This window comes from Salminus brasiliensis, chromosome 5, assembly GCF_030463535.1.
Source record: "Salminus brasiliensis chromosome 5, fSalBra1.hap2, whole genome shotgun sequence".
Classification (NCBI taxonomy): Eukaryota; Metazoa; Chordata; class Actinopteri; order Characiformes; family Bryconidae; genus Salminus; species Salminus brasiliensis.
Window position 1 is genome coordinate 13365236 of NC_132882.1, and position 27885 is coordinate 13393120.

At 39.9% G+C, this 27885-nt stretch overlaps 3 protein-coding genes across 4 annotated transcripts; all 3 read right to left on the bottom strand.

The window, feature by feature from the left end:
- Positions 1-4255: 4255 nt before the first annotated feature.
- On the bottom strand, positions 4256-9741 carry nudt17 (nudix (nucleoside diphosphate linked moiety X)-type motif 17). Its single transcript, XM_072679455.1, has 8 exons — positions 9412-9741; positions 9130-9246; positions 8473-8656; positions 7568-7593; positions 7146-7241; positions 6695-6793; positions 5784-5920; positions 4256-5421 (listed from the first exon to the last, which is right to left on the bottom strand). The coding sequence occupies exons 1-8, from the start codon at positions 9484-9486 to the stop codon at positions 5250-5252; spliced, it is 906 nt and encodes a 301-aa protein (XP_072535556.1). The 5' UTR covers positions 9487-9741; the 3' UTR covers positions 4256-5249.
- Positions 9742-10766: 1025 nt separating this feature from the next.
- On the bottom strand, positions 10767-20117 carry LOC140556018 (uncharacterized). 2 transcript variants are annotated; one of them, XM_072679458.1, is made up of 8 exons: positions 19919-20117; positions 19602-19681; positions 16621-16731; positions 16056-16112; positions 14940-15056; positions 13753-13821; positions 12339-12452; positions 10767-12139 (listed from the first exon to the last, which is right to left on the bottom strand). In XM_072679458.1, the coding sequence occupies exons 2-8, from the start codon at positions 19659-19661 to the stop codon at positions 12053-12055; spliced, it is 615 nt and encodes a 204-aa protein (XP_072535559.1). In that variant the 5' UTR covers positions 19662-19681; positions 19919-20117; the 3' UTR covers positions 10767-12052. The 2 variants fall into 2 exon arrangements, with proteins under 2 accessions (XP_072535559.1, XP_072535560.1); XM_072679459.1 differs by lacking the exon at positions 13753-13821 and having other exon boundaries at positions 19919-20115.
- Positions 20118-21167: 1050 nt separating this feature from the next.
- On the bottom strand, positions 21168-27414 carry LOC140556016 (membrane-spanning 4-domains subfamily A member 4A). The gene is made up of 7 exons (XM_072679456.1): positions 27311-27414; positions 26827-27015; positions 24623-24724; positions 24366-24422; positions 24095-24244; positions 22968-23087; positions 21168-21902 (listed from the first exon to the last, which is right to left on the bottom strand). Exons 2-7 carry the CDS (start codon positions 26995-26997, stop codon positions 21831-21833), a joined length of 672 nt encoding a protein of 223 aa, XP_072535557.1. The 5' UTR covers positions 26998-27015; positions 27311-27414; the 3' UTR covers positions 21168-21830.
- Positions 27415-27885: the final 471 nt, after the last annotated feature.

Here is a 27885-nt window from a genome sequence, read left to right on the forward strand (position 1 = left end):
TATATATATATATATATATATATATATATATATAAAAGTTTTTTTTACTTGAGGCATTTGTTCTATATAGAACCATGAACTCATCCTTCTGAATGCTTACATGGTCCTTGGCCTGGTTAAAGGATTCTTTGTGTTAGTGGAAAACCTTGTGTAGATGGGTTCCACTATTGTTATCAGAAAATAAAGAACCTTAGAATATGCAGTAAAATGAGTTTTATGATGTTAGTGGAAATAGTAGAACCCAAATAAAAGTTCTATAAAGAACCATCTATCAGACGTTTTCCTAGTATTTGCAAATGTTTTACCAGGCAAAGAACGATTTAAGCGTGCAGATGTTGGATAAGTTGGCATGGGTTTATGTAGTTTACAGTTTACAAAAGAGCCCTTGAACAAAACAGTAATATTGAAAGGTAACTGTGAATATAACAGAGAAGACCCCTGGAACTAGTTAAGCTCTTACACTCACACACATCAAATCACAATGTGTTTTTATTTATTTTTTTAATTGTTTGTTTGTATCAATTCTAATGTTAGTGTTCTTCCATCAAACAGTTGTTTACACTTGTAGCTTATATATTTTCTGAGGAGCATGTGCATTTTGCTCAGTACTGTATTTTCTCAAAGAAGGAGTAAAATGAGGTGTGTCTTATGCCAGTGGAAAAGAAAATGTTTAACTAAGAAATATAAGTATTTTCATTCAGGTCTTAGGATTAATTGTGCCAGATTTCAGAACGTTTAGAGATGGTAAGCTGTGTGTGTGTCCATATCAGCTCAGCCCCCAGGGTCACAGTTTCCCAGGGCTATTGTGCTCATAGAAAGGTGCCTTTGTGCAGATGGGACCAGCTCAGAGATTCCCCTTCAGTTCACTGAAAGAAGGACAGAGAGTGAACCAGAGTGGTGAAGTCAGGCTTCTTCTTGTATTCTAAACAAAAAAGGATTTGTTTCTTGAAGAGACATTTTGGTTTATTTATAAAATATTCATTATAAAAAAATATAAATATAAATATTGTTAAATATAAATACAAAATCTTGTAAAAGGAACACCATAGACATAAACTTAGTCACCTTGCATGTTCATGGTGGTAGTAACTTCAGACTCCTGCAGATGGCGTTGAACGAGGATGATAGGGCTATGAATACCTGTGGGGTGTGTGATGGGAAGAGCTGGAACAATGCACTAAATCTTTTGATGGATGTGTGGAAAATGGGTCCTCAAAGCAGATATTAATGATGACTAAAATATTAGTGATGGCATTTGGGTGTGCCAAAGGCCCTAGTGTGAATTTGCAGGTTTTTCAAAGTGCACGGTTATATGGGTCTACTAGCAGTGGCAAAAATCCTAGTGTATTGGAAATTCTTGGCAGAAATGATGAAACTGACAGACAGGGACCATCGGCGTGTTTCACGGCTTGCAAAGAAAATGCAGCTCCCTTCGAATATTCTTTAAAAAAATGGGTTGTGAAAAACCTGCATGGATTTCTAGAAGCAATTTTTGGCTGCAAGCAAACCGATTTTCCTTTACAAGCAGTGAAACCTGCTGGCGGTCCCTGTCCCTGTCTGTGGGAAACAGATTTTATTTAGTTGGTCTGTGTAAGGAGCTGGAGAAGGAACTGCAGGCTGTGCAGTGAGCGAATGGAGTTTGCCACTTTAGCAAAAAGTTTGTAGCAAAAAGCTGCTTGTTAAGGAACTATAATTTGGCAGAAGAAAATGCTAACATATTAAATGGTACATTCATGGCTCACCTTTGGTCATGTCGGACTCATCACAGCTGTGGTATTATTTCACAATAACTCACGTCATCTCCTGTTCTACTGCTTTAAAATAAAATATTCTTTATAAAATAGAAAGGGAATATATATTATTTTTAGTAAAGCTGCATGTTCTGTCAAATGTTAAACATTCTTTTGGTGTATCATGTTGGCAGTGGACATAAGCTGCTTCCTTTGCAGACCTATTTTAACCTAATTCTGCTTTGAAGTGGTTGGTGTGGTGCAACAGATAACACCTGCCACTAAGCTACCACACCATGTGGGAGACTGGGGTTCGATTCCCGGTCTGGGTGACTATGCTGCGCTACACCAATAAGAGTCCTTGGGCAAGACTCCTAACACTACACTGACCCACCTCTGTAATATGAGTAACCTTGTAAGTCGCTCTGGATAAGAGCGTCTGCTAAATGCCATAAATGTAAATGTAAGTCACAGGGGGACACCAAAAGAGTCTTGTGTTGCTGAGGGCATCCAAAAGGCTGGTAATATATTAAAGTGTGGACTTAGCTGTTATTTCTATAATTCTAAATGGGGTACACGCTTTTAAATCATTTCTATATGTACACTAAACATTTTATCGAGGACACCATACAAACTGAGTCAGGCCTCCATTTGTTTTCAGAACAACCTCAAGATGCTGGAAACTTTCCTGTTGAGATTCTAGGTCATGTTGACATGACTGTGTCACACAATATTTCAGGTGCGCTTTCATGCTGAAAATTGATTGCTGATGATTGATGAGTATTATCTGGCCCAAAGCATGCCAAGAAAACATTCCTGACACCATTACACCACCTCCACCGGCCTGGACTGTTGACACATGGCAGGTTGGGTCTATAGATTTATGCTGTTGGGGCCAAATTCTGGTCCTACCATCTGTGCGCCTTAAGAACTCAAGATTCATCAGACCAGGCTATGTTTACCATTCCTCAACTGTACAGTTTTGATGAGCCTGTGCTCCCAGGCTCAAACCATGTTTTTTTATTGCATTCTGAGTAAACATCAGAAACCAGCCCATCTGACACCAAACAATCAGGCAATGTTGAAAATATCACTGAGATCATGATTGATGGTTGACGTCAACATTACCTGACGCAGCTGGTCCGTCTTTGCATGATTTTACGCATTACACTGCTGCCACATGAACGGCTGATTAGATAATTACAATAGTAATTATCTAAGTAGTTGTAATGAGGGTGTTCCCAAAAAAAGGAAAAAAGGAAAAAGGAAAAGGCCAAGAAATCAATAACATAAGAAGACATTAAAACCTAAGACCCTCAGGGAGCAGACAAAGGCGACAGTGGCAAGGGGGAAAACTCTCTCAGAGCTGGAGGAAGAAACTTCAGGAGGAAGACTCACAAGGGGGACCCAACTCATCCTCCTCTGATCTGAACTATTAATAAAGTATTGATAAAAGTCACAGAACCATCAAGACTGTTCTACTGCTCAGATGTGCAACATAACTATAATATCATATCATAATTTGCTCATCACAATAATCATGGTGTAGTATAACCTAATATCATCACAGTAGTGATGGTGAGAGTAATGATGGTTAATGGTGGTAATATTTGTAGTTTGATAGTTAAGAGTCCATGTAGATGTGAACATGGTCATTGGGCAGGTAGCAGTGGCAGAAGGGTGTGCAGCGGTCAGTCTTCTAACAGGTTGGGCCAGATGAGCAGGCGGCCGTTTACTTGAAGACAGAGTTAGTTGGTTGTAAATATGTACAGGGCGCCTGAAATGCTAATACTAATGCAAAAGAAGGTGGACTGAAGTAAAGGCAGTCTTCAACTTGAAGAAAGAAATGTAGTCATGTTTTCCAGTTGATGCTTCATCATGCGACTTAATCCATATCTCTGTACACACGGTGTTCCACCCAGGCAGGTCCAGACCAGGTGGGGCTAAAACTGATAAGTTAAAACAGCTAAATGATTAAGTGCAGTTTGGTTATATGCTCATGAAGGAACCTAAAACTTTGTTTAGGTGTTACTCACTGGTTGCACCCACTGTGGTTCTACAGGAAAGAATTTCAGCCCAGTACAACTGAGATATCTGGATATATTATGAAATGGAGAAGACCCAGAACAGTCTTCTTTAATCTCCTTTAAGATTCATGTAATGCAGTAGGGCACATGCAGGCCATAAAGAAACAGATTACCAAAAAAAAGGCATATTTGCATAAACATGGCTAATCAATAATGTTTAGAATAATGGGAAAACTGTCAATTAATCTGTAAATTAAAACTTTCAGGGAAACACATGGGCTTACTGCTCTCACTGCTCAGTGTTTTCCTAAAGCATCTCTGTATGAGTTCATTCATTTGCATTTGCTTCAGCAAACACAATCATTTTCTAATAAGCATCAGGGATGCCGTGAGCTCCTTGTTTTTTGAAGTGAATCATTTGGCACATGTGTTAATACGTGGGTATTCATATTTATGCTACACTTTGCACACAACTTTATAGACATACAACACCATATGTTTATTTAGTTCTGTAGATACTTTTTTTTATTGTATTCACTGCTGTTTTTTTTTTGGTATTATCTTTATGTTACGACTTCTTGATATTGCATATTGCCACACTTTCAGAGACAGATTCCACTGTAGCTGAAAAGTAAAAGACCAAGGTGTACACACATCAGAGAGGTATGCTTATTGCTGCTGGACAGTTTAGTAATCTGTACATTCTGAATTCATCATTGACTGCCAGTCATAGGGCTTGGATATTCAACATTAGGTAAAAAAGCCAATAGTTCTGATTACAATTGCAGAATCTTTTAACCTCATGTGAATTGACTGAGAAATAAACATATTTTTTTATAGACAACACTACAGAAGTGTTATTGAAACTAATGACAACTTTAGTAACACACCTTTCAGATTGTAAACACCATAGCTGTCACCCAAGTAGCATTCACAACAGCATAGGAGTGCCACAGTCCTTAAAAGACAATCAGTCAGCACAGCCTACGTGTCACAGTTACTGGTATACACAAACACTCTCCATACAGAGTACTTTTAGGATGATGACTGTATATGCACAGAAAGACAAAATCATGAGGATATGAGCAGAGAACATTACAAAAAATAACACTGTGCTGAGCCCTAAGTATGATGAGAATAAAAGCAAACTGTCAGTCCCACAGTTCCTATTCATTTCAGACATCACTTCAGAGGGAACAGCTCTGCTGCCCCCTTTTGGCTCAAAAACACATTTAACATTTAATGAATACAGACAGATTTGAAAACACAAAATAAAACATAGACAGCCTGTTTTTAAGATCCTGGACAGATCTTTATGACAACACTGCAGAAATATACTCACAGAAAATCAGTGATTCATTAAAAGGTAAGACCATAATATACAGGAAGATAAACATAGAAGATATCCAGCAGATGGCACTGTGATGCTAAAGGCACTGCTTCATATGTTCCACAGACAAGAGCTGACAGAGAGAGGAAAAGTCTGCTGCATTCAGCTCTTATCACAGTTGGCTTCCAAGGTCTTCAGCCAGAGCTCTAAGGCATACTTGGTTCCAGTACTAACTCGCTCCACATCTTCACCCTGAGCTGGCGCTCGGTTACAGAACACCAACAACGGCAGCATGGACTCACTAAGTTCACCCTCTGGAGATACGTCAGTCACACTATGAATCCAAACAGCAGCAGAGAGGACATTAACAGCACTGCAAGCAGGAGGACACAGCTGTACTGAGATCACTTTCTTTTATGGTTAGATTTGACTGTGCTGGCTTGTCTGGGCAAGAAGTGGACAGGCTTTGTGACGGAGCATGACTGAGACTAAGTGACTGACAGCTTTACTTTAAATTGATTTTATTAAACACTAGAAAATAAGGTTTTCAGAAAGCACATCAGCAAGGCATAGCAATCATATGAGTCTTATTTAGAAAACAAAAAACAAAATCCTAGGCTTTTCTTACCACTACAAGTTCACATTACTGATCAGCAGTTATACTATATATATGGTTTATATGGTATATGGTTTTACCTGACAGATTGTGGTAGATCAGCAGCTACATGAACAGAATCCTCTTCTCCGTCTACTGCAGATACAATGGCCTTGACCAGGCCCACATCAGCCCACACACATCCACTCACTTCCCCAGGCTCTGGTCTCAGGCAGGACTATGAATAAAATATGTGAATACACACACACACACACACACACACACACACACACACACACACACACACACACACACACTACATGTTTTTAGCAAGTTGACTAGACAATTCTGATTGACAAGCTTCTGACTTTTTGAATTGGTTCATTTAAACTTGCTGTTTTTCTGATACAGAACAGACACATATACAGACACATACTTTTAAGCACAGTTCACAAATTTTCAAAACGATTGAGTAGGACTGGAAAGGCCATTTCAAAAAGCTTAATGTGCTTAATGTGCAAAAAGCAATGAGCTTATCCTGCTTTATCCCTTCCACAACCACCTTCAATATGTGTTTGGAGTCATTGCTCTGTTGTGCCATTAAGTTTCAACCGTTTAGCTGATGATTTAAAGAATTCAGACTTGACTCTTTTTGATTATTCCATCCACTTTGTGTAGCAGATCCACTTAACCCTGTGTTGATCTCAGAAAACTCCTCAAACATAATCTAATTTGTTTATGTTCTATTAAAGATGTATGTTACCTAATTCTGCCCCCAGAAAAAATCCATTCAGTATGTAAACTTCTGACCACACTTGTACACACAGTGTATATTTGTAAAAGTCAAATGTCTCTGCACCAACAGATATGCATATGAAAAATAGCAATGATATTGACATGGGCCCAATTCCCATTTCAGTGCATACCCAGGTGATTACAGGAATTTTTGTTATGTATTAAATGTATTGCACTATAGCTTATTCATACCTCAAACTTTGCAGGAGGATATTACCTGTAGCTGCTGGTGTGTAAGGCGACTGGACAGGAGCATGTAGGTGACAATGTGATGCCTCTGGGGCAGTCCTCGGGACAGCATGGGTGGATATACAGACTGCAGCAGAGACAGACTGAGATGAGTACTAATATGATCAAGTGTTTTTCTTCACAGAAACACTGCTGACAATTTAGGATATTATCTTACAGATGACTGCTGAATAAGAACTAAGGGTTAGAAAAGCAAAACCTCCACTTAGACCCAGCACCCTGAAACACTGTGGCCACTGGGCCAAAGTTTGAGCATGGCAATTCCAGTAGTCCATCAGTGTCTCAGGGGAAATTTGCTCGACCAAAGCTGTGCAATAGTCTTTTTGCTTAATGTGATTATGCAGCAAATCTGTCGCAGCTTGACAGATTTTGGCTGTGTGTCTCTGAACTTCAGCACCCTGTCAGCAATTTGAGCTCACCTCCCAGAGGCCCAGCAGTCGAGTTGAGGAGATGTCTTCAGGATGGAGTTTGAGCCCAGTCTCCTCCCTCAGCTCCCTCAGGCCGGCATCCAGCAGCTAACGCAACACAGGCAAAAAGAACAAGGCAAAGGGTTATGCTCATGAGATGTAAAAAGTATTTGTGCCTTGATCCTATGTTGCACACACAGTAACTTGACCTTTGCTTTTAACCAACAGTGCAGCGAACACACACACTGGAAAGACAGTGATCACGTGTGTCCAGGGCGGTGGGCAGCCCTAGCTGCAGCACATGCAAAGCAGATGGGGGTTAGGCCACTTCTCTGCCCCAGTTACGGTAATGTTGAAGATACAGTTTAATAAAGCATGTGCAACAAGCAGTTTCAGCATGTATGTGGTATTCATGTCGGTAGTGTAAACTGTACCTGTTCATCCAGTTCCACGTGACCACCTGCAGAAGAGAGACCTGCCTTTAGTCCATGGCAGAGATGGCATCAAAAAAATAATATCAGCAGAAAATGATAGACTGGATATCAGAGGGGAAGAGTACTGTGGTCACTTTATTGACTTGTGCTTAGTAATGTCTAAAGCTTAGAGGTATCTTTGAACTATTAGTCTATTCTAAGGTTTTTCTTGGGTAAATAGCAAAGCATGTTTGTAAGTCGCTCTGGATAAGAGCGTCTGCTAAATGCTGTAAATGTAAAAGTAAATGGGAAGGTCAATACTGTAACAAATCTAACTTAAAAAAGCACACACTCACACTGAGGTAGTGGGGTAGAAGAGTGTTTGAGTAGTTTGATCACTAAAGCCCACTTTTAGATGTTCATCTTAAATACTTAAAATAAAAATTGCCCATTTTAGAGCTTAGTAGTTTTTAAGAAGAAATAATGGTAGCAGTTAGTACTTAAGATTTTAATGATGGAAAAGAACGAGTGGTATCTTGGAGGTCCAGTGAGACGTTCTGAACTATCCCTATTCATCTTTACAACCTGAAATTCCAGATAACTGATCTCAGAGTGATGATCTAGGGTCAACAGTACTGGTCATATAATAGTTTTTATATAAAAGTCTTTATATTAAGAGCATCCATATTAACCATATAATCACAATCCTTTTAATCACCAGTTACTTCTTTATTTAACAGTCTACAGAATGACATATTGTACTTCATATTTTAGCCAACATGACTTATAAAGTTTGATCCCGAAGACGTCTGTTCGAGGCTGCTCCTTAAAGCAGCAGTTTAGCTAGAAGATGAGCATGGGTCCATGCCAGCAAAACCAGGACAGCAAGCACACACCTTCTGCAGCCACTGCAGTACCACACTCACCAGGAGGGACCCAGACATTGGGGAAAATCCTAAGAGTTGCAGCCCGCCGGGTCAGCAACAGCCTCTGATTGGCTGACTCCAGTAGGACGGCCACGCCCACATCCACCCCACGGCTCAGTATATCTGACGGTAGGGAGGCTGCCTCTGAGTGAGAGAGGAATTTGATTGGGCAGAACGACGCCCTCTACAGGCAGAGAGTGAGATTTACCCACAAACATCATAGAAAACGCTCAACACTGTTTACAGCAGTGATTTCAGACCCTGGTCCTGGAGGACCCCCTGTCCTCTGCTCTAACACTAGTTACATTCAAGCCAGGAAAGGCTTACCTGGATTACCTGGATCAGGTGTGTGGGGGGCAGGGTAAACACTACAAATTGCAGGACAAGGGGTCTTCCAGTGGGTGTGCTTAGAGCCTTCCTGGATGTGTTCCTGGGTCAGGTGGGTGTGTTGGAGCAGGCAAAGGACTAAATTATGGTTCTCCAGGATCAGGGTCTAGTTCTAGGGTTAGTATATGAGAGAGTGTAGATAACTCTAACTGCTGCAGTATCTGAGGTGGTTAATAGTGTAATAATATGAATTAAAAAAATAATATGAATGAAATATTAATGAAGGTAGTACTATATGATGGTGGTCACACTGGTGTGTTGAAACCGAACCTTCAGAGGAACGCCCCCCTCATGATTCCCCTCACACAGGATGAATCGATTATTCTCGAGGGAGCAGTTCACTGTGGCTTGGTCGTCAGCATTTCCTATGAAGTGGCCAGTAATGCTCTAGAAACAGAAAGGAAAAGGACAGGCATTGAGTTACAGTTGAACACATATTTATCCAGGTCTAAGGAGCAGGAGGAGGAGGAGGAGGAGGAGGAGGAGGAGGAGGACTGACAGCAGCAGCAGCAGCAGCAGCAGCTGCTCCAGCAGCTCCTCCACTCTACTGACCTGAACGAACCGGGCACACTGCGGAGCTGCGTTATCCTTCGATAAGTGCACAAGGATCCGTCGTACCGTCTCCATTTTAACAGTCCTTCGCCAGCATTAATCAGAAGCTTATGCAGCTACAAGTGCCAACAAGCAAGGCAGCTTAGGAAATTAGCTATCTAGTAAAAAAAAAAAAAGACTTTGAATGGCAAACCCGAACAAGACTGTCAACAATCACGTTGTCCCCTCAAAATCCACAAAAATGCTGTCCTCGAAAACTTGTCCAGAAAAGAGACAATCCTGCTGAAGAAACCTCCAACTTCAGCTCAACCCCAGTCTGATGTAGCAGGAGCAGACACACTCTCCTGCTAAATGGCTGCTGGGTTTTCATAATAAAAGTCGAGTCACAGGTTAGAAAAATAGATATGTTGGATTTTAAAATTAATTAACATTAATTAATCTATTCATCTGCTTCTTCTGATTTCCTTTTTTTTATAGTAAAGAAGCTCTGGCTATATGTGTGTGTATATATATATATATATATATATATATATATATATATATATATACACACAACACCTTTAGTTTTTAGCATAATGTCAATCTGGCAATTAAATTATTAAAATTATTTATTTATTTATGTACTTATTTATTCATTATTTTAAATATTTTTACATTGACCTCCACTGAAAGTAACGAAGATTTTATCCTTCTCCTGTAAAGTTGCCGTTTCAGAGATAAGAGGTTTTGTCCAACAGTGACGATCCATAAAGAACTTGACAATGGACTGGATTTAGGCCTACTTTATTAGTCATGTATGTTCATTATACCATGTACACAGTAAATGACTTTCAATGTTGTTCAATTGTCAGACTGCTGTGCTGTTCACAGGAGTGACCCCCAACAAGCCTGTCTGATCCCCAAACTATGTTTTTTTCACAAAATCACAAACGAAAAGTGACTCATACTACGTACATGTAGTCATGCCTGGCGATCTTTTAGAACTCCTCCTCTGGATTTTTCCTCACAGAGTGTCTTGCGCCCTCATTGGCTGTAGCTCTTCACCGGTCTCCTCAGCCAGTCACAACCAGGCCACCAGGCCACCAAAAAATGTTCACATTAATGGATTTAAACAAGTTTTGGAAAAGTCCGGATATTCAACCTGATATATTTATTTCGAGCATCCTCGAGGCATCTGCGAGCTCTCAAATGGCATCTTTGAAGAGCGATCAAGCCAGTTTTAAATGGCTGGAGTGTGGAAAATCAGGGCTGAAATAGTGATGTGTGAACTTAGCATTAAACAGACATTTCATGTTTATCTATTCATTATATGTATTTATATTTTCATGACTGTCCAACAAACTAAGAAAAATATATTTTTGTCTAATAAATTGCATTTATTTTAAATATCAATCATCCATAAACACACATGAAACTGCCTACATTTTTACATCACTACATAGAAAGAGGTCATATAATACAGGCACGATGTAAATCTCACATGCTGTCATAAAGGCAATGATATACTGACACAAACAGTATTGTGAACTGACAACACATGCTTCCACAGGAGGATTTTACAACACCAGTTGAGCCCTTGAGTGAGGGTTCAACCTCTGACGTTTTGTTATTATTAGAGTGTCCAGAATTTTGGTCACAAGTGGTGGCACTTACAAAGTTGGCAGTCATCATAGCTTTCCTGAAGTATCAGTAAAGATAAAACAAGATGACAAAAAAAGCCAAGCAATGCCAGTCATTATTCGGTGTTAACACTAGATGATTCTGACATTGTTCCTCCCCATTAGAAACACACGCAGTTTCAAATGTGTCCTCTGGAGTATACTGAGCAACATTTATCAAGCTTCTATTCTTTGGCAAAATCTGCACTGTTCTTTAAAGGAGAGAATGTAAATAGACATTATTTGTATTGATATAAAATAGATATGATTTTTTTCCTTTACGAATGAGCTGATGTTTATTTAACATCTATTATTGTGTCTTTTTGAAGTATTCTTTGGGATGACCAGATAGATTCCATAATGTAATGGACCCAGTCCATGTTTTTTTGTTTTAAGGGAAAGCTTGACAAACGTTGTTCAGTATGTTCCCATTTCACTACGTTGACTTGCCTGATGGATGTTTCATGCAAATGATATCCTACAGTACTACAGGGCAGAGTTGCATTTCTCAAATGTGCGCCAGTTTACCATGTCATTGTTACCATACCATAGTTCTTCTGTGTCCCACAAACAGATGTAGTCCAGTACAGATATGGATTCAGAGAGTAATCTCTTATTTTGACCCCTTACAGTTCCAAACAATCATACAGCATTCGCGCATATTGCTAATTGTTGCTACTACATAGGTATTTTCATGCAAAGAAACTATTGCCTATTTGTGCAAAATGAATGCAGATCTAGCAGCTATTCAGCTAAGCTATCAAAATTGTACACATTGTCAGAGCCTGAAGGTGAGAAAATAGCCAAACAGTAGACAGCTAGCCATTTACCTACATAGAAACTGTTAACACTGTCACAAAAGTTTTTTTTTCTTTTACTGTTTTTTTTTTTTTTTTCGTAGGTGAAACAGTCTTCTTTTTCGATTAGTGTGAAACTGTGCTAAAATTGTTGATCTTATCTTCTTATCTTGTAAATGTCTTTAGTCAGTTTCCAGCATGGACTGCAGACTTGGTCTGTCCTCCAGCACTGTACTGTGGATTTGCAGTGGAGTTCGGAATGGGTGTCATCTCCTGGGGGCAAACAGGGAGGAGAAATTAAGCCTAAAACGCACTAAATGAAGAACCATTATGCATGTGTGGCTCACAGTAACGTCCTGCACGACTGAAATACTAACTCAGATCAGGGAGATAAAACAACCCTGAATGCATAGATAAGCCTGTTTAACAAAAAGCTTCACAGCAGTAAACGGCAATGCAGGTTTGTGCTTACCTTAATAGCACTGACAGACAGGGCGTACACTCCAAAAAGTGCCACGACCAAACCAATAATACACGCCAGCACCAAAGAACCAATCAGAGTGCCCAGAATTCCGTTCACCAAAAACTGCAGATAAGAAAAGCAAAGAACACAAATATATGCAACTGTTAACATGATCAGCAACTTATTCTCAGACTAGGATTAAGCCTAGTGTTTTAGTCTAGGCTTCAGATAAATCTGGCTCGGGACAACATGAAACAATGTGAAGAACTGTGCAAAGGTTTAAGGCAGTTAAGAAATTCGTTGTGTAATATTTCTTAGCCAGTACGTCAGCATATATTATATCATCTAAATAAATACAAATAAATATAAGTAATAAATAAAACGTAGGCATGTTTTAAGTAAAGTTAGTTGTTCCACAAGCAGCTGATCTGACTGCATCTGATTAAGGATTACAGAAACAAGGTACTGTTTATTTATTTGTGTATTTGTCCATTTATATATATATACACATACACACATATACATATTATATATATTATATATATATATATATATATATATATACTTGATGTTCACTTGTTTGTGGACACCCCTTATAATAAATGTGTGTTCAGCTACTCTAAGTTGCACCCATTGCTGACACATATGTGTAAATGCTGCCCATAGAAAAAGCACTATCTGGAGCAGACATACATAAATGTATTGCCACCATGCCACCAAATGCCAGGTGTGGCCTGAGTGGTTTAAAGCCCCCCAGCACTGAGCTGTGGAGCAGTGGAACGGTGTTGTCTGGAATAATGGTGCTCCATCCAGTACATAGGGGATGAGATGGGCTAAACAGAGTCAAATCTTCACAGCAATTCTCCAAAATCTAGTAGAATGCATTCCTTGCACAAACTTTTTTTAATACCTTTGATTTCGGAAGAAACAATGACTGAGCAAGTGTCCCAGTACTTTTGCCAATATAGTGTATATACACACTGTCCAACTAAAAAACGTACATATTGTTTCTTCGATGCCTTAGACATTTGCACATTTTCCTGTTGATAGAGAGTCTCTTTTCAGAATACTGTGGAATCTGTATATGTCTAATCTTAATCCCTGTGTGGGAATCTGACCCTGCATGTTTTTTTTTCTTGTAAACTAGAAAAAATAATAATATAAAATGTTTTAGATGCTCAGAGGGAAAATTGGAAAATGTTATACATCATTTTAAAAAGGACGGTTCTATATTACAATATCAGATTTCTTTTTTTGGAAAAACCCTTAAGCACCCCATACTGTATGAACATACATGCCAGATACATAAAACCATACATGCCAGATATTTAAATCCCTTTCCCACTTTCATGGATTAGACTTTAACTGGCCAAAACTGCATGTAATAAGCCTACTGAACATTAAAGCACAGAATTTAACTCACCTCTTTCTGGCCCCCTTTCTCTCCTTCTCCACAGCAAGCCCAAACTGAATGGAGTGGGTCACAACACCACTGAAAGGAGTAGGGCAGAGCCTGGAGTCACACCTTTCTCACAGGTGACACACACCTTACTACATGCCCCTTATCCTTCTACATTAGTGAGAGTTCAACACATTTAACGAGCTACACTTTCTCCTTCTACTACTAGATGCTGTAAACTCATCATATGTCATTAGCTGAGCAGGGGCTTTAAAATGTAAGAATACATTAACATTGCAATACACAGAGCAGCCATAACATTAGTACCACTAGCGCCTAATTCAGAATAGGCCACTATTATATAATACTATATAATTCACTTATGCCACCACAACAGATCTGACAATTCGAGGCATGGACTTTAACAAGACCCGTGAACATGTCCTGTGGTATCTGACACCAAGATGTTAGCAGCAGATCCTTTAAGTCCTGTAAGTTGTGAGGTGGGGTCTCCATGGATCGCATCAATGAGCCTTAGGTGTCCATGACCCTGTCGCTGGTTCACCATTTGTCCTTTCTTGGACCACGTTTAGTATGTACTGACCACTGCATACCAGAAAACCTGTCTGAAGAGGCTCTGACCCACTCGTCTGCTCTCGTCAAAGTGTCTCAGATCTTTACACTTGCCCATTTTCCCCACTTTTAACACATTATCACTTTCGAGATCTGACTGTTCACTTGCTGCCTAATATATCCCACCCTTGACAGATGCCACTGTAGATGAAGATAGTGAATGTTTTCACTTCACCTGCCAGTGGTGCTAATGTTTTGGCTGATTGGTGTATATAACTATATCAGACATTGAAAAATAGAATTCTACATTTTTCAGAAAAAAAGTAAAGGTAACAGTATAACGCTGTATAAACGAACCTTAAGTATTTCACTGAAGTATAACATTTTCCAATGTGAGCATCATTATGAGAAGCTGACCATTCTTACTATATTAAACTCATAATGCACAGATTAGTATTTCATCTCTGTACAACCAAGGCCTTCTTTTTAAGACAAGTCCTCAACATAACATTACACGTGCATTCATTATTTGTCCAATTCAAGCTCCACATCTCAGCCATCTCAGTCCATCTGAGAGACACGGGCTAATTAATTTACAAGAGGTCAGAGCAGACGTGTGCAGTGTAGCAGGTGTTTACCTCAGTGTCTCTGTAATAGTAGGACTCCCCACGGAAAGGTACATGTCTGGCCATGAGACCAAATCCAATGATATCAAACGCTGCAGTCAGTAACTGCAACACAATGCTCGTACCCACCTGTAAAAAACAAACAGAAAATTAGAGGCAAATCTTAAGTCACTGTACAAAGATCTACAAGAACTGCAGAGTGTACTCTGTAGGCTAGATTTATCAGAAATCCACCAGGTCACCCTGACTTCGGATACTGGACACACTGGACACATTCCCAGAGAATTTGAACTGGGCATTCCCTTTACTCTACTGAGTGACAAAATGAGTATTACACATTACAGTTAGATAATATATCCACTAGGAAACATCTCAAGGGTCAAACGACTAGAATTTCCATAATAAATCTAAATTAAATACAGAGACAAACAGCAGCTCTGAAGTCATGCTGTGAAGCAGGAGCTTTAGTCGTTGGTGTCGATGCAGGGATAATAAATCAGCCTTTGAGAGGTTAGCATTTTTATCCAAGCGCATCAAGACACTGGTGCATCAGCAGATTCAGATCTAAGCCTTCCCATTAACGCAGAGATGATCAACTTGAGCTGACCACTGTCTGAAGCTGTGTTTGAGGCACAGAGTTGACAAGCATATGAAACTGAAAACATGCTGCACACTTTTTATTAAACCAGAAAATAGCCAGACAATATGCTTTTTCTTTTGCCAATAAAAAGCAGAGCTGAAGTTGCAAGATTTTAGCTGTATATCAGCACTGGGTGTTGTCCAAGGTCCAGACCTGAATTTGCCCAGAAGCCTCTGGCATAAGAATGCTTTATAGGATTTGTAGTAAACATTAATTATAAAACATCGGAAGCGTTTTGTTTGTTTGTGTGTTGCACAATAAAATAAACAAGATTAGAGTCATTTAAAAAACACTTTTAATTGTTGTCATCTGAAGATTTTATTTTATTCATATAATTATCTACACTAACATCTTTTAAGCTGTTTTTAAAGCTGTGCTTATGTTTATGTAAAGCACATTGACAGTTGTATTTGTGAATTTGCCTTGTCTGGACTAGAAACACAAAAAATATACAACTGCTGTATGTTAGAGAATGTACATGTTCATACCAGGCATTTAGTAGGCCTCCTGCCAGCATGCACCAAGACAATTCCAGTAATGAGGAGCTGTAAAAAACACATGACAACACATGAAATGCTTAGCGCAGGTCAAGAATATGACTGCTGTGAATGTTTACATGGCAGACAAAAAACACAGCTTAACAAACTAATACTAATGGCCTAACATATGTTACAGCATGACATGTACAAAATAGACCAGAGAACTGCAATTCAACTAGTACAAAAACCAGCCAAAATCCAATAGCCCTCTCTCTCTCATTCCTATCATCACAGATCCAGTTACTAAGTAAGTTTCAAATGTTTAATGAAATATTGCAAATGCATTTATTAAAGTCAATATTGTGTATTATACACTGTTTAAAAGCATTAATTTTGTATTATTTATTAAATAATATTAAATCTTATCTATTAAATCATTCTTAAACCAGCTGAACTGAGCTGAGCTAAAGCTACTCAGTGCAGGTCAATCTTGGGTCTGTGTGACTGAATTTGAATTATTATTTGAACAGATTCTCAAGTTCACATTTACTATGTAATGAGATCCGCTGCTCACCTGAGCACCATTTAGGATGAGGATGATGATCTCCCTCTGGATGTGGTAGTGCAGTTTATAGACGATAGTGCTCAGAGTGACTGTCAGCGTGCCAATAATGATCTCCACTGCCTACAGAAAAGAGAAACTGTTAAAGAAGTACTCTGATGTGTCTCTCTCTGCCACATCTGCAGTTTATGATTGATTGCCACAGACAACCGGTTTCCTGTTGTTATAAAAGAACAGAAAAGAGGGAAGGGGGTTGTAACAGCACTTTCCCACTCGATTTTGTTTCTTGAATTTTTTTAATGTGTTAGGAGAGACATGTGAACATTATCGTCTGTGGTAACTGACTGTAAGCTGCAGATAGAGATTAGTCTCAACAATGCTGATGGATTCCTGGACTAGCTAGATAGAATAATAACTGCTGCAGTATTAGTAAAATGTTGAGTTTGTCTCTGTCACAAAAAAAAATGTATCTTCTTTTTTGTTGTATTTCCCATTTTGATCATTTGCCAGTTGTTCATTAAACTGTGTCATAATTTCATAATGAATGAACTGATAGATCTGCTCCAAACTTGGGATAAAAGAATTTTACATTGGCTTCCATTGTATGTTAAGTGGGGTTTTAAAGTTGCAATAAAAACTAGCTCCAAAACTATCAGTTAGCAGGGTAGTAACCAGCCTGTTTAGTTTTCTACTGTGTGTTAAAGCCAGTACTGGTTAGCTGGGCTTTGTGCAGTTTACATGCTTCACTGTTCACTGTTGTTTGGACTACTAGAGTCCAACTACTAGAGTCCGAACAACCCCTAAGCTTAGATACTGCACAACACAAAAGTCAATCTAGTGAATCACTAGATTCAAGTACAAAATAAGCATCAACGTCAACAGCTAGATACACAATATACATCACACTACACACTACACTTAATAGAGACTGCATCTGTCAGACACCATCCTTGTCCTCTGTCTTTTGGCTCCCTGTCCTTGTGCTCAGTGCTCTAAGCACATGGCTCTGTGTTTATGTTTGGGTCCATGTCTCCGCCCCTGTCCCGTCTACTCCTTAGAGTTTGTAGTGTTCCTGATACCTTGCCAGTCCCTGCCTTGTTATCCCGGTCAGGTGTTGCCTGTTTCTCTCTGTATAAGTAGCCCATTAGTTCAGTCAGGCTTTATCAGGACTTGTGTAAGTTAGTCCTGGCCCTGCTGGATAGTTCTATTGTTCTGGTACCTTCGATACCTGTGTTTTGGTTCTGATTTCCTCCTTGCAATCTGTCACAGCACCAGTAGTATTCTAAAATGTGCGACCACAAGTTCTTTTATTTGGCCATTTAAACTTCTTTGATGTCAGAAGTATTATGAAATTTGTCATGTTGCCTACTTAGTGTTTATACTGTATATTAACAGACTGTACAGTTTAAAATTAGAGAGCCTATGGCAATAATGTGAGCACTTGACTGATTATTTTTTACACTTGTTCTGAATTACAGCATTAAACATGAATAAACAGTGTTTATATCGTTACTGTCATGCATCTCCATTTTTGCTGTATATGACTTTTTGGCACAGGCCCCATTCACATGCGTCCTGGATGATCCGATCATAACTGTACAGGTGTGAATGGGGTACAATGCGTTGTGAGCCCTGCAGGAGTTAGCTGAGCACACTACAATAAACTACCTAATGGATAAAGGCTATACTTGTGGCTGGCGTTCAAGTGAAATTAGTTGCCTCATTTTATGAATGAATTATTAATATGAGCCATTCCCCTCCTCCAGCGGAAATGATGTGAGTAAACCGATCACATCATCACAGGAGATCAATTTTGCCAATAATTTGTCATCGGATCACTTGAGACGCATGTTAATGCCAGGTGTGAGTGGGGCCATAATGTGAATCTGGCAGTTGCCTTTTACATTGTGTAGTAATTGTGTCATGATCAATAGATGAAATTGGTCCACATGAGTGCACCAATGTTTTTGGCCTTCTTTTTGGAGACAGTGATGTCTCCAGTGGCTCAGTAGTTAGAGCTCCGGGCTATTGGTGCTAGGGTTGTGGGTTCTATACCTGGGCTCAGCAAGCTACCACTGTTGGGCCCTTGAGCAAGCCCTTCACCCTCTCTGCTACCCAGGCACTGCACCACCTCTTACTGCTCCGGGCACGTGTGCTCGCTGTCACTGTGTTTGTTTGATCACTATGTGTGTGTGTGTTCACTGCATGGATGGGTTAAAGGTGGAGACCAAATTCCATCTGTGTCCAACATTAGTGGTGAAAATGGTTGTCTTGTCTTGTCAAGATTTAACTCTATTATATAAAAAATGCTTTAATTAATTATGTAATTAAAAAATTCAGAACTGACATCATGACAAAGGGACCAATAGAAATGCTTCCAAATGACTTTTTCCTTCTCCTGTAAAGTTTTTGAATGTTTTTTTAGTGATAGCAACAATATAACCAACTGATTAAGCATATGATCCTGCCTAAATTGTATTAATAACAATCCCACAACATTGTGAGCAATGTCAGAGTATTCAAAAAGACTGACTCTGCATTTTTTTTTTTTACTGGAGGGCTTGTTTACTGCACTCCATACTCAGTTCTCAAATGTGCTGCCAAAGGGAAAAAGGTGGTAAAAGGCATTAAATGGATGCCACTGCTCCATCTGCTCGCCTGCTTGTTTGTTTATGTGTGGGAGTGCATGAGTGAGTGTGTGCGTGCGTGCGTGTTTCGGATATGGGCGTTTCCTTGGATGGGAGCCCGTTATTATATTATCATAAAGGCAGATCATATGCGCCTCGTTTGAAAGAAAGACAGTTGTTTTGGTGCCAAACACCAACGTTAATGTCTCCTATGTCTGTAACCCAGCACAGAAATGAACTGCCTCAGTAACAGTGTCAGGTCCACCAGCTCACTGATGCACTCATCAATACACAGTATGTGCTATAGGCTCGGGTGCTGTAGTGTGGTCTTGCTCGAGCAGCCTGCGAGGCTACAGAGACACTCACCCCGAGGGTTTTGGGCTCGGCGCCTTTGAACGCTTTCATCTGAGACGGGTACATCGACATCGCGCTCGCTCCAGACAGGACTGTGTGCGAAAACACTGACATTAACGATTGCACAGTGAGCTAAACAGCATCAAACACACATTCAAGCACATGCACTCTTGCAAGATGCATCGGGCATCTTCAGCACGCGCACAGTCTCACAGCCCTCGCCCTAAAAGTAAGACATCCTCTGCGGTTGTTACGTATGAACATTAGTGCATGTCCATGCGTGCGTGTGTGTGTGTGTGTGTGTTTTAAATAAGCCATGCAACGCTTACCTTGCTATGAAGTGCAGTTGTGCAGAGATATTCGCGTGCAAAAATAGAGGAGGGGTCGCCGCAGCCCGAGCGCGAGCACGATGCAGCACTGTTGATGTAATCATGGGAGGCGATTGGACGGGAAGGAAGAACTCTGGCAGCTGCGCTCTCTCCCTCTCTCTCTCTCCCTCTCCCTCTCTCGACAGGACACCCATGCAGCACTTCACATGATGGAGGAGCCCTGGTGTGGCGGTGTATTTTTAACCCAGTTATCAATTATGTAAAGGATTTTGGGTCTAGTCTGGCAGTCTGCAGAAAATACTGACAATACACTACTGTAAGCTTTTGGACCAAGATGGGAAATCTCCATTCCTGATGCTGTGTTTTCCAGGACCAGGCTTAATCCCTGTATAGACCTCCCTGTCCAAATGTGGACACCTGCCCATCCCATCAAGGCTTTTAATAGGAAACTGGTCCCTCATGTGCTGCAGCAACAGCAGCCTTTACATCTGAGAACTGTAGATGTTGGAAAAATGCAGAGGATATGATTGAAGAGCATCACAAGAGAGAATTTCTCAGTGTAGCAGGATAACCTAAGCCCAAAACTAAGCTAGTCTAATGAGACGAGAACTGAAGATGATTTCTATAGGACCATCCTGAACTTCTATTTCATGTGGCTGAGAAATCCTGCTTTGTGAAGAACCCCCCAGGTACTGATGTTGGAGGAGTTCTGGATCATAAATGCCAATGCAAAGATATTGGCTAGAGCTCCATCACACCAGAGACTGCGGTTCCACTTCTCCGCAGCCCTGTATTTTATTCTTTGGGTATGGTGACACATAGGCTCACCTAGGCTCACATATGGGTCCTTCAGAGCATCCTATTCTTTTGGTGAGTGTGAAGAACATCAAGTGGGTCTTTCATAGTTTTAAGAATGTACATACAGTGCAAATGTACATAAACAATACAATAGCAATGAGAGCAAAGGTAATTTAACTAGAAAGGGGTGTTCAGATACTTTCACACATAAAGTGCAAGTGTGCTACACTGTGTGAGGATGCAGAGGTGTACATACTGTTGCAAAACCTACGGCGTGCCTCTCAGTGTGTGTTCACGTGCACCATCACTGGCTGGATGAAGGCTCGGTGAACAAAGGTGTAGCCTTACTCCACTATACATGCTGAGGAGGCCAAATCAATCGGGTGCGTCTCATTCAACAAGAATTTTATCAATGAGCGGAAGGTTAGCACAATGAATCGAGGCATACTCATTACATACTGTAAAGTTTATTTTTTTATGAGAAATTACACAAATACCAATGAATACAAGCTATAACAGAGTATAATGCCACTGAAGACCAGGTTACATGCTGCAACTGGGTAACTAGGGAATATAAATGGCTGTAGACTATATCAGGTGTTCACAATCACTGTCCTGGAGACTCTACCAGTTTTCTCACATCTAGCACACCTGATTCATCTCGTTAACAAAAAATCAAGCCCTCATTTGCTGCATCAGGTGCGTTAGACTAGAGAAAACTTGTGCAGAGCATGGGGTCTGACTGATGGCTGGTGCATATCAACACTTTCATGCATTTTCCACTTTTTGACATAATCTGAATCTGAATTGTGTCAAAATCCATTAATGAATGGACAAATAGAAAAGCTCCAAAATGAATAAAATCTCAAAATCATTTTTCACTGACTTCCATTTAGAGAAGTTTTTTTTCTGTTCGCCTGTGAATTTGCCATTTTGGTGATACAAGAATTTTGCATGACATTGATATCACTACTATACAGAAAACAGTGTTTTAAGTATGTAAATATAAACAAAAACAACAATATCAGTGAAGAGGAAAACATTCTTAAATGTAGTGGATTTATTTAATCTCAGAAGAAACCTGCTGAACTACCTCAGAGTGCTTCCACCTGATCTACTCTCCTCCCTTCAGAAGAGGTTCGTGGCTGCTTTGGCACACCGGGACAGCTGTCTGCACCTGCACCACCTGAATGCACAACAGACACATAGATTTCATCAGTTGCAGGCATGAGTGTCAGCCTGTACCTGAATGAGCTGTTCAAGGTTTATTTTCTCATTTTCACTGGACAAGAAAAAATAGCCAAGCAGGAAGTAAAAGGTAAATGTCAGATGATCTATTCAGGATGCCTATCCTAACATATATGCAAAATTAAAGGGACACTCTGACACTCCAAACTAGGAAACGCTCCTTCTGATAACTTCTTAGAGGTGGACGGAGCTTCTAAAAAACTACAGCTGCTATGTAGAGCCTGACCTTTTGGTCTGAACCATGCCACAGGACCACGGCTGAAGTCTGAACTCAGCCCAAGCCCAAGCAAATTTTGCCAGAACTTAACCCAAAACACATTAACACCACTCAGCCACCACTGCCCCTAAAGCATTCATGAAGAGATTTGCACAAGTTTGCATGAGTGACGTTAACGTGTGCTACAAGGCATCTTGTTCATCATCTTGTTTGACTGGACTGTTTTATTCTTTTTGGCACTGAAAGAAACCTTACTGTACTGTGAACATGGATCAGACAGAAATATGACTTTCAGAAAGCAAACTTGCAGTTATCTCAGTCTGCTTCCATATCCGGCTCCATTATCAGTGTACAGGTACAGCCAACTGAATTTAGAGAGATTAAAATCTCTGCACAGCTGTGGCATCAAAGGGGCCTTGTGTGTTAAACTCGACAGGATGTTTCAAAATGGTAGATTTAACATAAGATTACTACTGCTACTACTTCCACTGTTATTATTATTGTCTCATTTATACCACACATGTTGTTTAAATAAGGTAAAATAGGAAACTGAAAATGCTTGTTTCATCTCACAGAAAGCCTGAAGTGAGATGTGTGACTATTATGCAACTTTAACAGGGATTTAAATAGTTTGAACAAAAAAACGGAGCGTTTCAGTGTTCAAAGACATCAGGACTAGGAGAATTTTGACGCAAGCTAGGAGTTAACTCTAAACTCTAGCTGTGTTGCTGTGAATCACTAGAGTATTGGAGTTCTGAGTGAGCAGTAGGAATAGTGTGATCTTACCAATTCGGTCATCAAGGCCTGATGGCTGGCTTTGCATGAAAAGACAGTGAGAGTGATGCATACACACAGCTCCAACATGGACAGAACTAACAGAAAAATCTTCAATCCAAGGATTAGATCCTACAGAACACAAAATACATGTAAGAAATTAGTTAACTAATACAAAGTCAGGTCCAAAGTCAATAAAAAGTCAAGTATTTAGACAATTGTCGTCTCTATTTTCACATGCTAAAAAGTAATTGATGGACAAGCAGTTTCCTGGCAAGTTGTGACAGGTTCCCTCACAACTGGCCAGGGAATGCAAGGATTGATGATTTAAAAGCAAGCATTCATCATCTGTCAAACGTGGTGGAGGCACTGTTATGACATAGGCATGTATAGCTTCCAATGGAAGTGGGCTACCTGTGTTTATTGATGGTATGACTGTTGGCAGGATGACTGATGTGTATAGAGCTACACGTTCTGCTTACTGAGAGGATTTACAGTACGTATTAATAATAACCCAAAACCTACCATGAAAGAAACCCAAGAGCTTTAAAAACGAAAGACATTAACTAATCTTAAATTAACCCAATTTTCACTGACTGAAGACAAAACTGAAAGCAACAAGACCCATAAATAGGCAGTAAACAAGGCCTGGCGAAGCATCTCAAGGAAGAAAGCTTGTGCGTGATGTTCATGGGTTCCAGACTTCAAGCAGTAATTGACTGCAAAGGATTTGCAACTAAGTATTAAAATACTTCTTATATTGTATATAATTAATCCAAGTCATTTTAAGTCTGTAAAAATGGACAGACTACATAAAAACTGTAATATTTTTGTTAACCCATTTGAAATAAAGCTATTAGATTACACTTCAATCACACATTGATTTCATTTCAAAGTCCACTGAAATTGTATCACAGTCCAAATATTACTGACCATGACACAATTTTAGTGGATTTTTAAATTAAATCAATGCATGTCATTTAGGTAACTATTTCAAGTAACACATGAGGAAGAGTTGAATTATACTTCCAAGTACAGGAAGACAAACACAGCACAACAGAAGATCACTGCAGAATTTTACAAGAAACACATTTGTATTTGTAACATAGTGCTGAAAGCAATGGCATTAAGAAACTCACACGCAGTTCCCATGTAATTTGCAGGCAAGTCCAGTAATCATCGCCACATCCATCCAGGTCGGGTACGATGGCAAGAGCGTAAGAGAAGTAGCAAATGCCTGACAAGGCCAGCAGTGAACCAATGATGTTCAGGGCCAATGTGCTTTTAATCTAACCAGAGGGGGGAAAACAATATATACTTCATCAAATTCATTTTAGTGGTAAACTGCAAAAAAATATTTATCTAAGCATGCGTTCAGGAAAATTATATAAATTCATATGGATCACTTACAAGTCGAGGAGAGGTTCCCTTGTGTGCAGCCAAAGTAACAGATCCACAGATAATGTACTAGAAAAGAAACAAGTGACTGATTTAATATTTCATAACTGTAAGATCACCATTAACGTGATACTTTCACATCAAGAGCAAAAGAAGTGCACACAGTGACTTGAGTGAGCAGTGAATACAGTATAGTTTTTTCTTGTGGTCATCCAAGTTTCAGAGTAAAGTGTGTTACAGACTCTCATCTTTGGCATATTTTCACTCACCGATATTCCAAGAACTATAGGAATTTCTCCTTGAAGCGTATCCGAGAGCAAAGTAATTGTTCCCAGAGCCATCATCACCGCCCCGATAAAGACCTGCACAGTCTAATAGAGGCCAAAGCAAAAAATCAGACTAGAACACAGATTCATACGCTCATGAAAAAGTGCAAGAGTGGGGGGCAAATATTAATTTCTGCTTTCATATCAAACTAATACTCCTACTGTATTCCATACGAGCTACATACTAGGGTTTAGGGTCACTGAAAAGAAGAATATAGCAATATGAGCTCAGCTACAGCTTCACGAGTATCAGACAGCTCCGTTCAGCTGCTGCTGCTGCTGCTGCAGCTGCTGAGCTACAGACACAACACTTGTGTCAGAGAGTGAAGTCGAGCTACTGGTGTTTGGAGTACCAGTAAATTGAGAAAGGTTCTGCTGGACTTGTAGTCAGCTCTAGCATTACCTAGCAATAAGTTAGCCAGCACGCTAAACACCGCAGCACTGTTCGTGTTCCAGATAACTGAGACTGAGTCGAGGGAATGGTCCAATTTTGCTTGATTCTCCCTTTGAGCGTCCCTAACTCACAACTATGGTGGGCTTGTTTTTTCCCCCCACTTGTTTTCAGAGCGTGATATCACCAATCAGTGAGCTCCCACAATAATGAATAAGCTTACTAGAAACTAGATACTGAACTAGATACACACAGAACAGAACTCTGGCTTTAGACACTTTGAAACAGCGTCCTCATTTTCAGATACCGTCAACATATTTAAATATCATGATATACTGTATTACCGCTATACTGCCCAGTCCTAGTCAGGACCTTATAGGACCTGGGTCATTTTCAGCACTGCAGTGACACTGACATGGTGGTGGTGTGTTAGTGTGTGATGCGCTGGTGGATCAGATGCAGTCTGCTCTACCTGCTCTGTGATGGCTCTGACCATTGAAGAACAGGGTGAAAGGAGGCTAACAGAGCACACAGAGAAACAGATGGACTACAGTCTGTAATTACAGCGTGCTCCTATATGGTAAGTGGAGCTGATTAAAGAAACAAGAAGATGGTATTAATGTTATGGCTGATAGGTATATAGTTAGAAGTGTGCCTTGTTTTCAATAAAATTAATTAATTTTTTTTGGCGTAGAGTATTGTAGTTACACATTTTCAATGTTTTTGTTTTAATGAAAAAAAGGGAGCTTAAACAAGAATTCAATATTACATCCAATTAACTAAATATTTTGAATTTAAGTTAAAATGCCTTATTTCTATTTTTTGAAAAATGTTATCATAATTTAATTCAGAGATAGACAGTGCCATTCAGAATGATTTGATATTTACACTAGGGCTGATAGGAACCAGGGGAGTAATGTCTACAACAGAAATGCAGATTTTGCTCAAACTATGAACAATTCTGACTCAGTAAATATTTTAGGAACTGCCCTTAAGCCAAAATATTGACACATTTCTCTTTTAAATTCTCATAAAATATAAATATATCTCATAAATATAGGAAACCTTAAATATATACAAGGCATCCATCAAAAGCATGACACTTGTTGCTGGTGTCATTGATTACAAGGAAAAATCATTCCAATTGTTTGATGTTAAGACAATGTTCAACACCAACCTCATTTAAATCTAACCTCGCCCACTGGGCTCACATGGGTGGAATGTGGGCTGGGCTGATTCCGGGTGGGCATGGGCTCTGAGTGGGTTTGCATATTTGTTGTTATTGGGACACAATTCGGCTTCTTGAATGGGCCCATCACTACAGCCCACCCTAATCTCACATGGGTCCCATCTAGACCCTGGTGGACATTTATATGTGGGGCCCACATGGAACCCATGGACAGAACTTTCTGATTCCCTGTTGGGCTAACCATACAGGATGTTATCAGGGCCTTTAAGTTGGCTCTCTTTCTACTAATATGTTTTAGACCCTGAACCTTATGCTACTGTACTTACTCACATTATTTAACAAAGAAATTGATAAGCATTCAGAGTGAAACCTGAGAAATGTCTGTCCTGTTGATCTACATAAAATATCAGTGTTAGATTTTACCGTATGTCCATTTATAAGAGAAATGCTTCACATGAAGCTCTACTTTAGACCAATACTTTCAGCAGTGTATCTCTATGACAAAGCACTGCACTCCAAGTTGTATTATGAAGAGGTTGCTTCAGTGAGTGCAATGGTGGCACTTACTCCCAGGGCTATGGGCTCTCCTCTCAGGAACATCCTGGTCATGTAAGGCGTGTTGGGTATGTCCTTGATCTCTTTGCTCTCAATGGGACCAGGCGGCTCAGATGTCTCTAGAGGGATGATGTGGGTCACCACTCGAACCCCATGAGCAGCAGTGGTCACTGAGGTGGCCATTTCCAGAGAGCTTGGTATCTGCAAACCCAGAACATTCATGCAGTCTGTCTCAGACCCTGACTGTACACCCATCTACTCAGATCAGCACAGCTGCGTTCAGGTAGCTCAGATCAAACGGCAGACATCGGTGTGTTACAGGTTTGTTTACGGACGAAGGCCTAAGATCTAACGGTGTGCGCATGCGTTTGGTCGCTTTGCCGTTTCTCTGCTCGGGGATGTATTTACCCCTTAGTTCAGGTTTCTGGGCGGCGTTACAGACTTTTTCTAAATCATATAACTTCCTTGCCTTAAACAGCATTTTTAACAAACTTACCAAATGCTCGTGTGCTCCTGCAAGGTCAATCTTTGCTGTTTGTCCTACTTCACTTTCTGTTTCATCATATACGGGAATCGCTTAGTTTTCCCTCCTCCCACCAAAGACCATTAACCCCTATGGAGCCACTGAACTCGCACTGGACTGGTTTCTCCACACTGTCAACTTGATCCTTCAAAACTGTGACTCAAAAAAGTTATAATTTAATACAAACAAAGTTTGCATGAACGTTTAGGGGAAATTAATTAATTAATCAATATATTAATTTAATTGTCAGTTGGTGAACAGCGTGTTAAGGTGTTAGGCATGTTAGATAGCTAGTAAGAGAAGTAGAGAAAGCAGTAAAAATGTGGACATCAAAACCATCCTCACTTTAATATTAAATAAATATTTAGTCGACTGCCTGAAGAAATCCCTTAGTATTAATATATTCAGATCAGTTTACGTCAGATTGTGATTGATTAATATTACAGTACTGATCCGCCTATCCCTAATACTACCACATGTGAGAATAATGGACACTGGGTGAAACTTCAGTTTGTTTGTGTGGAAAACACAGTGATAATGAAGTTTAC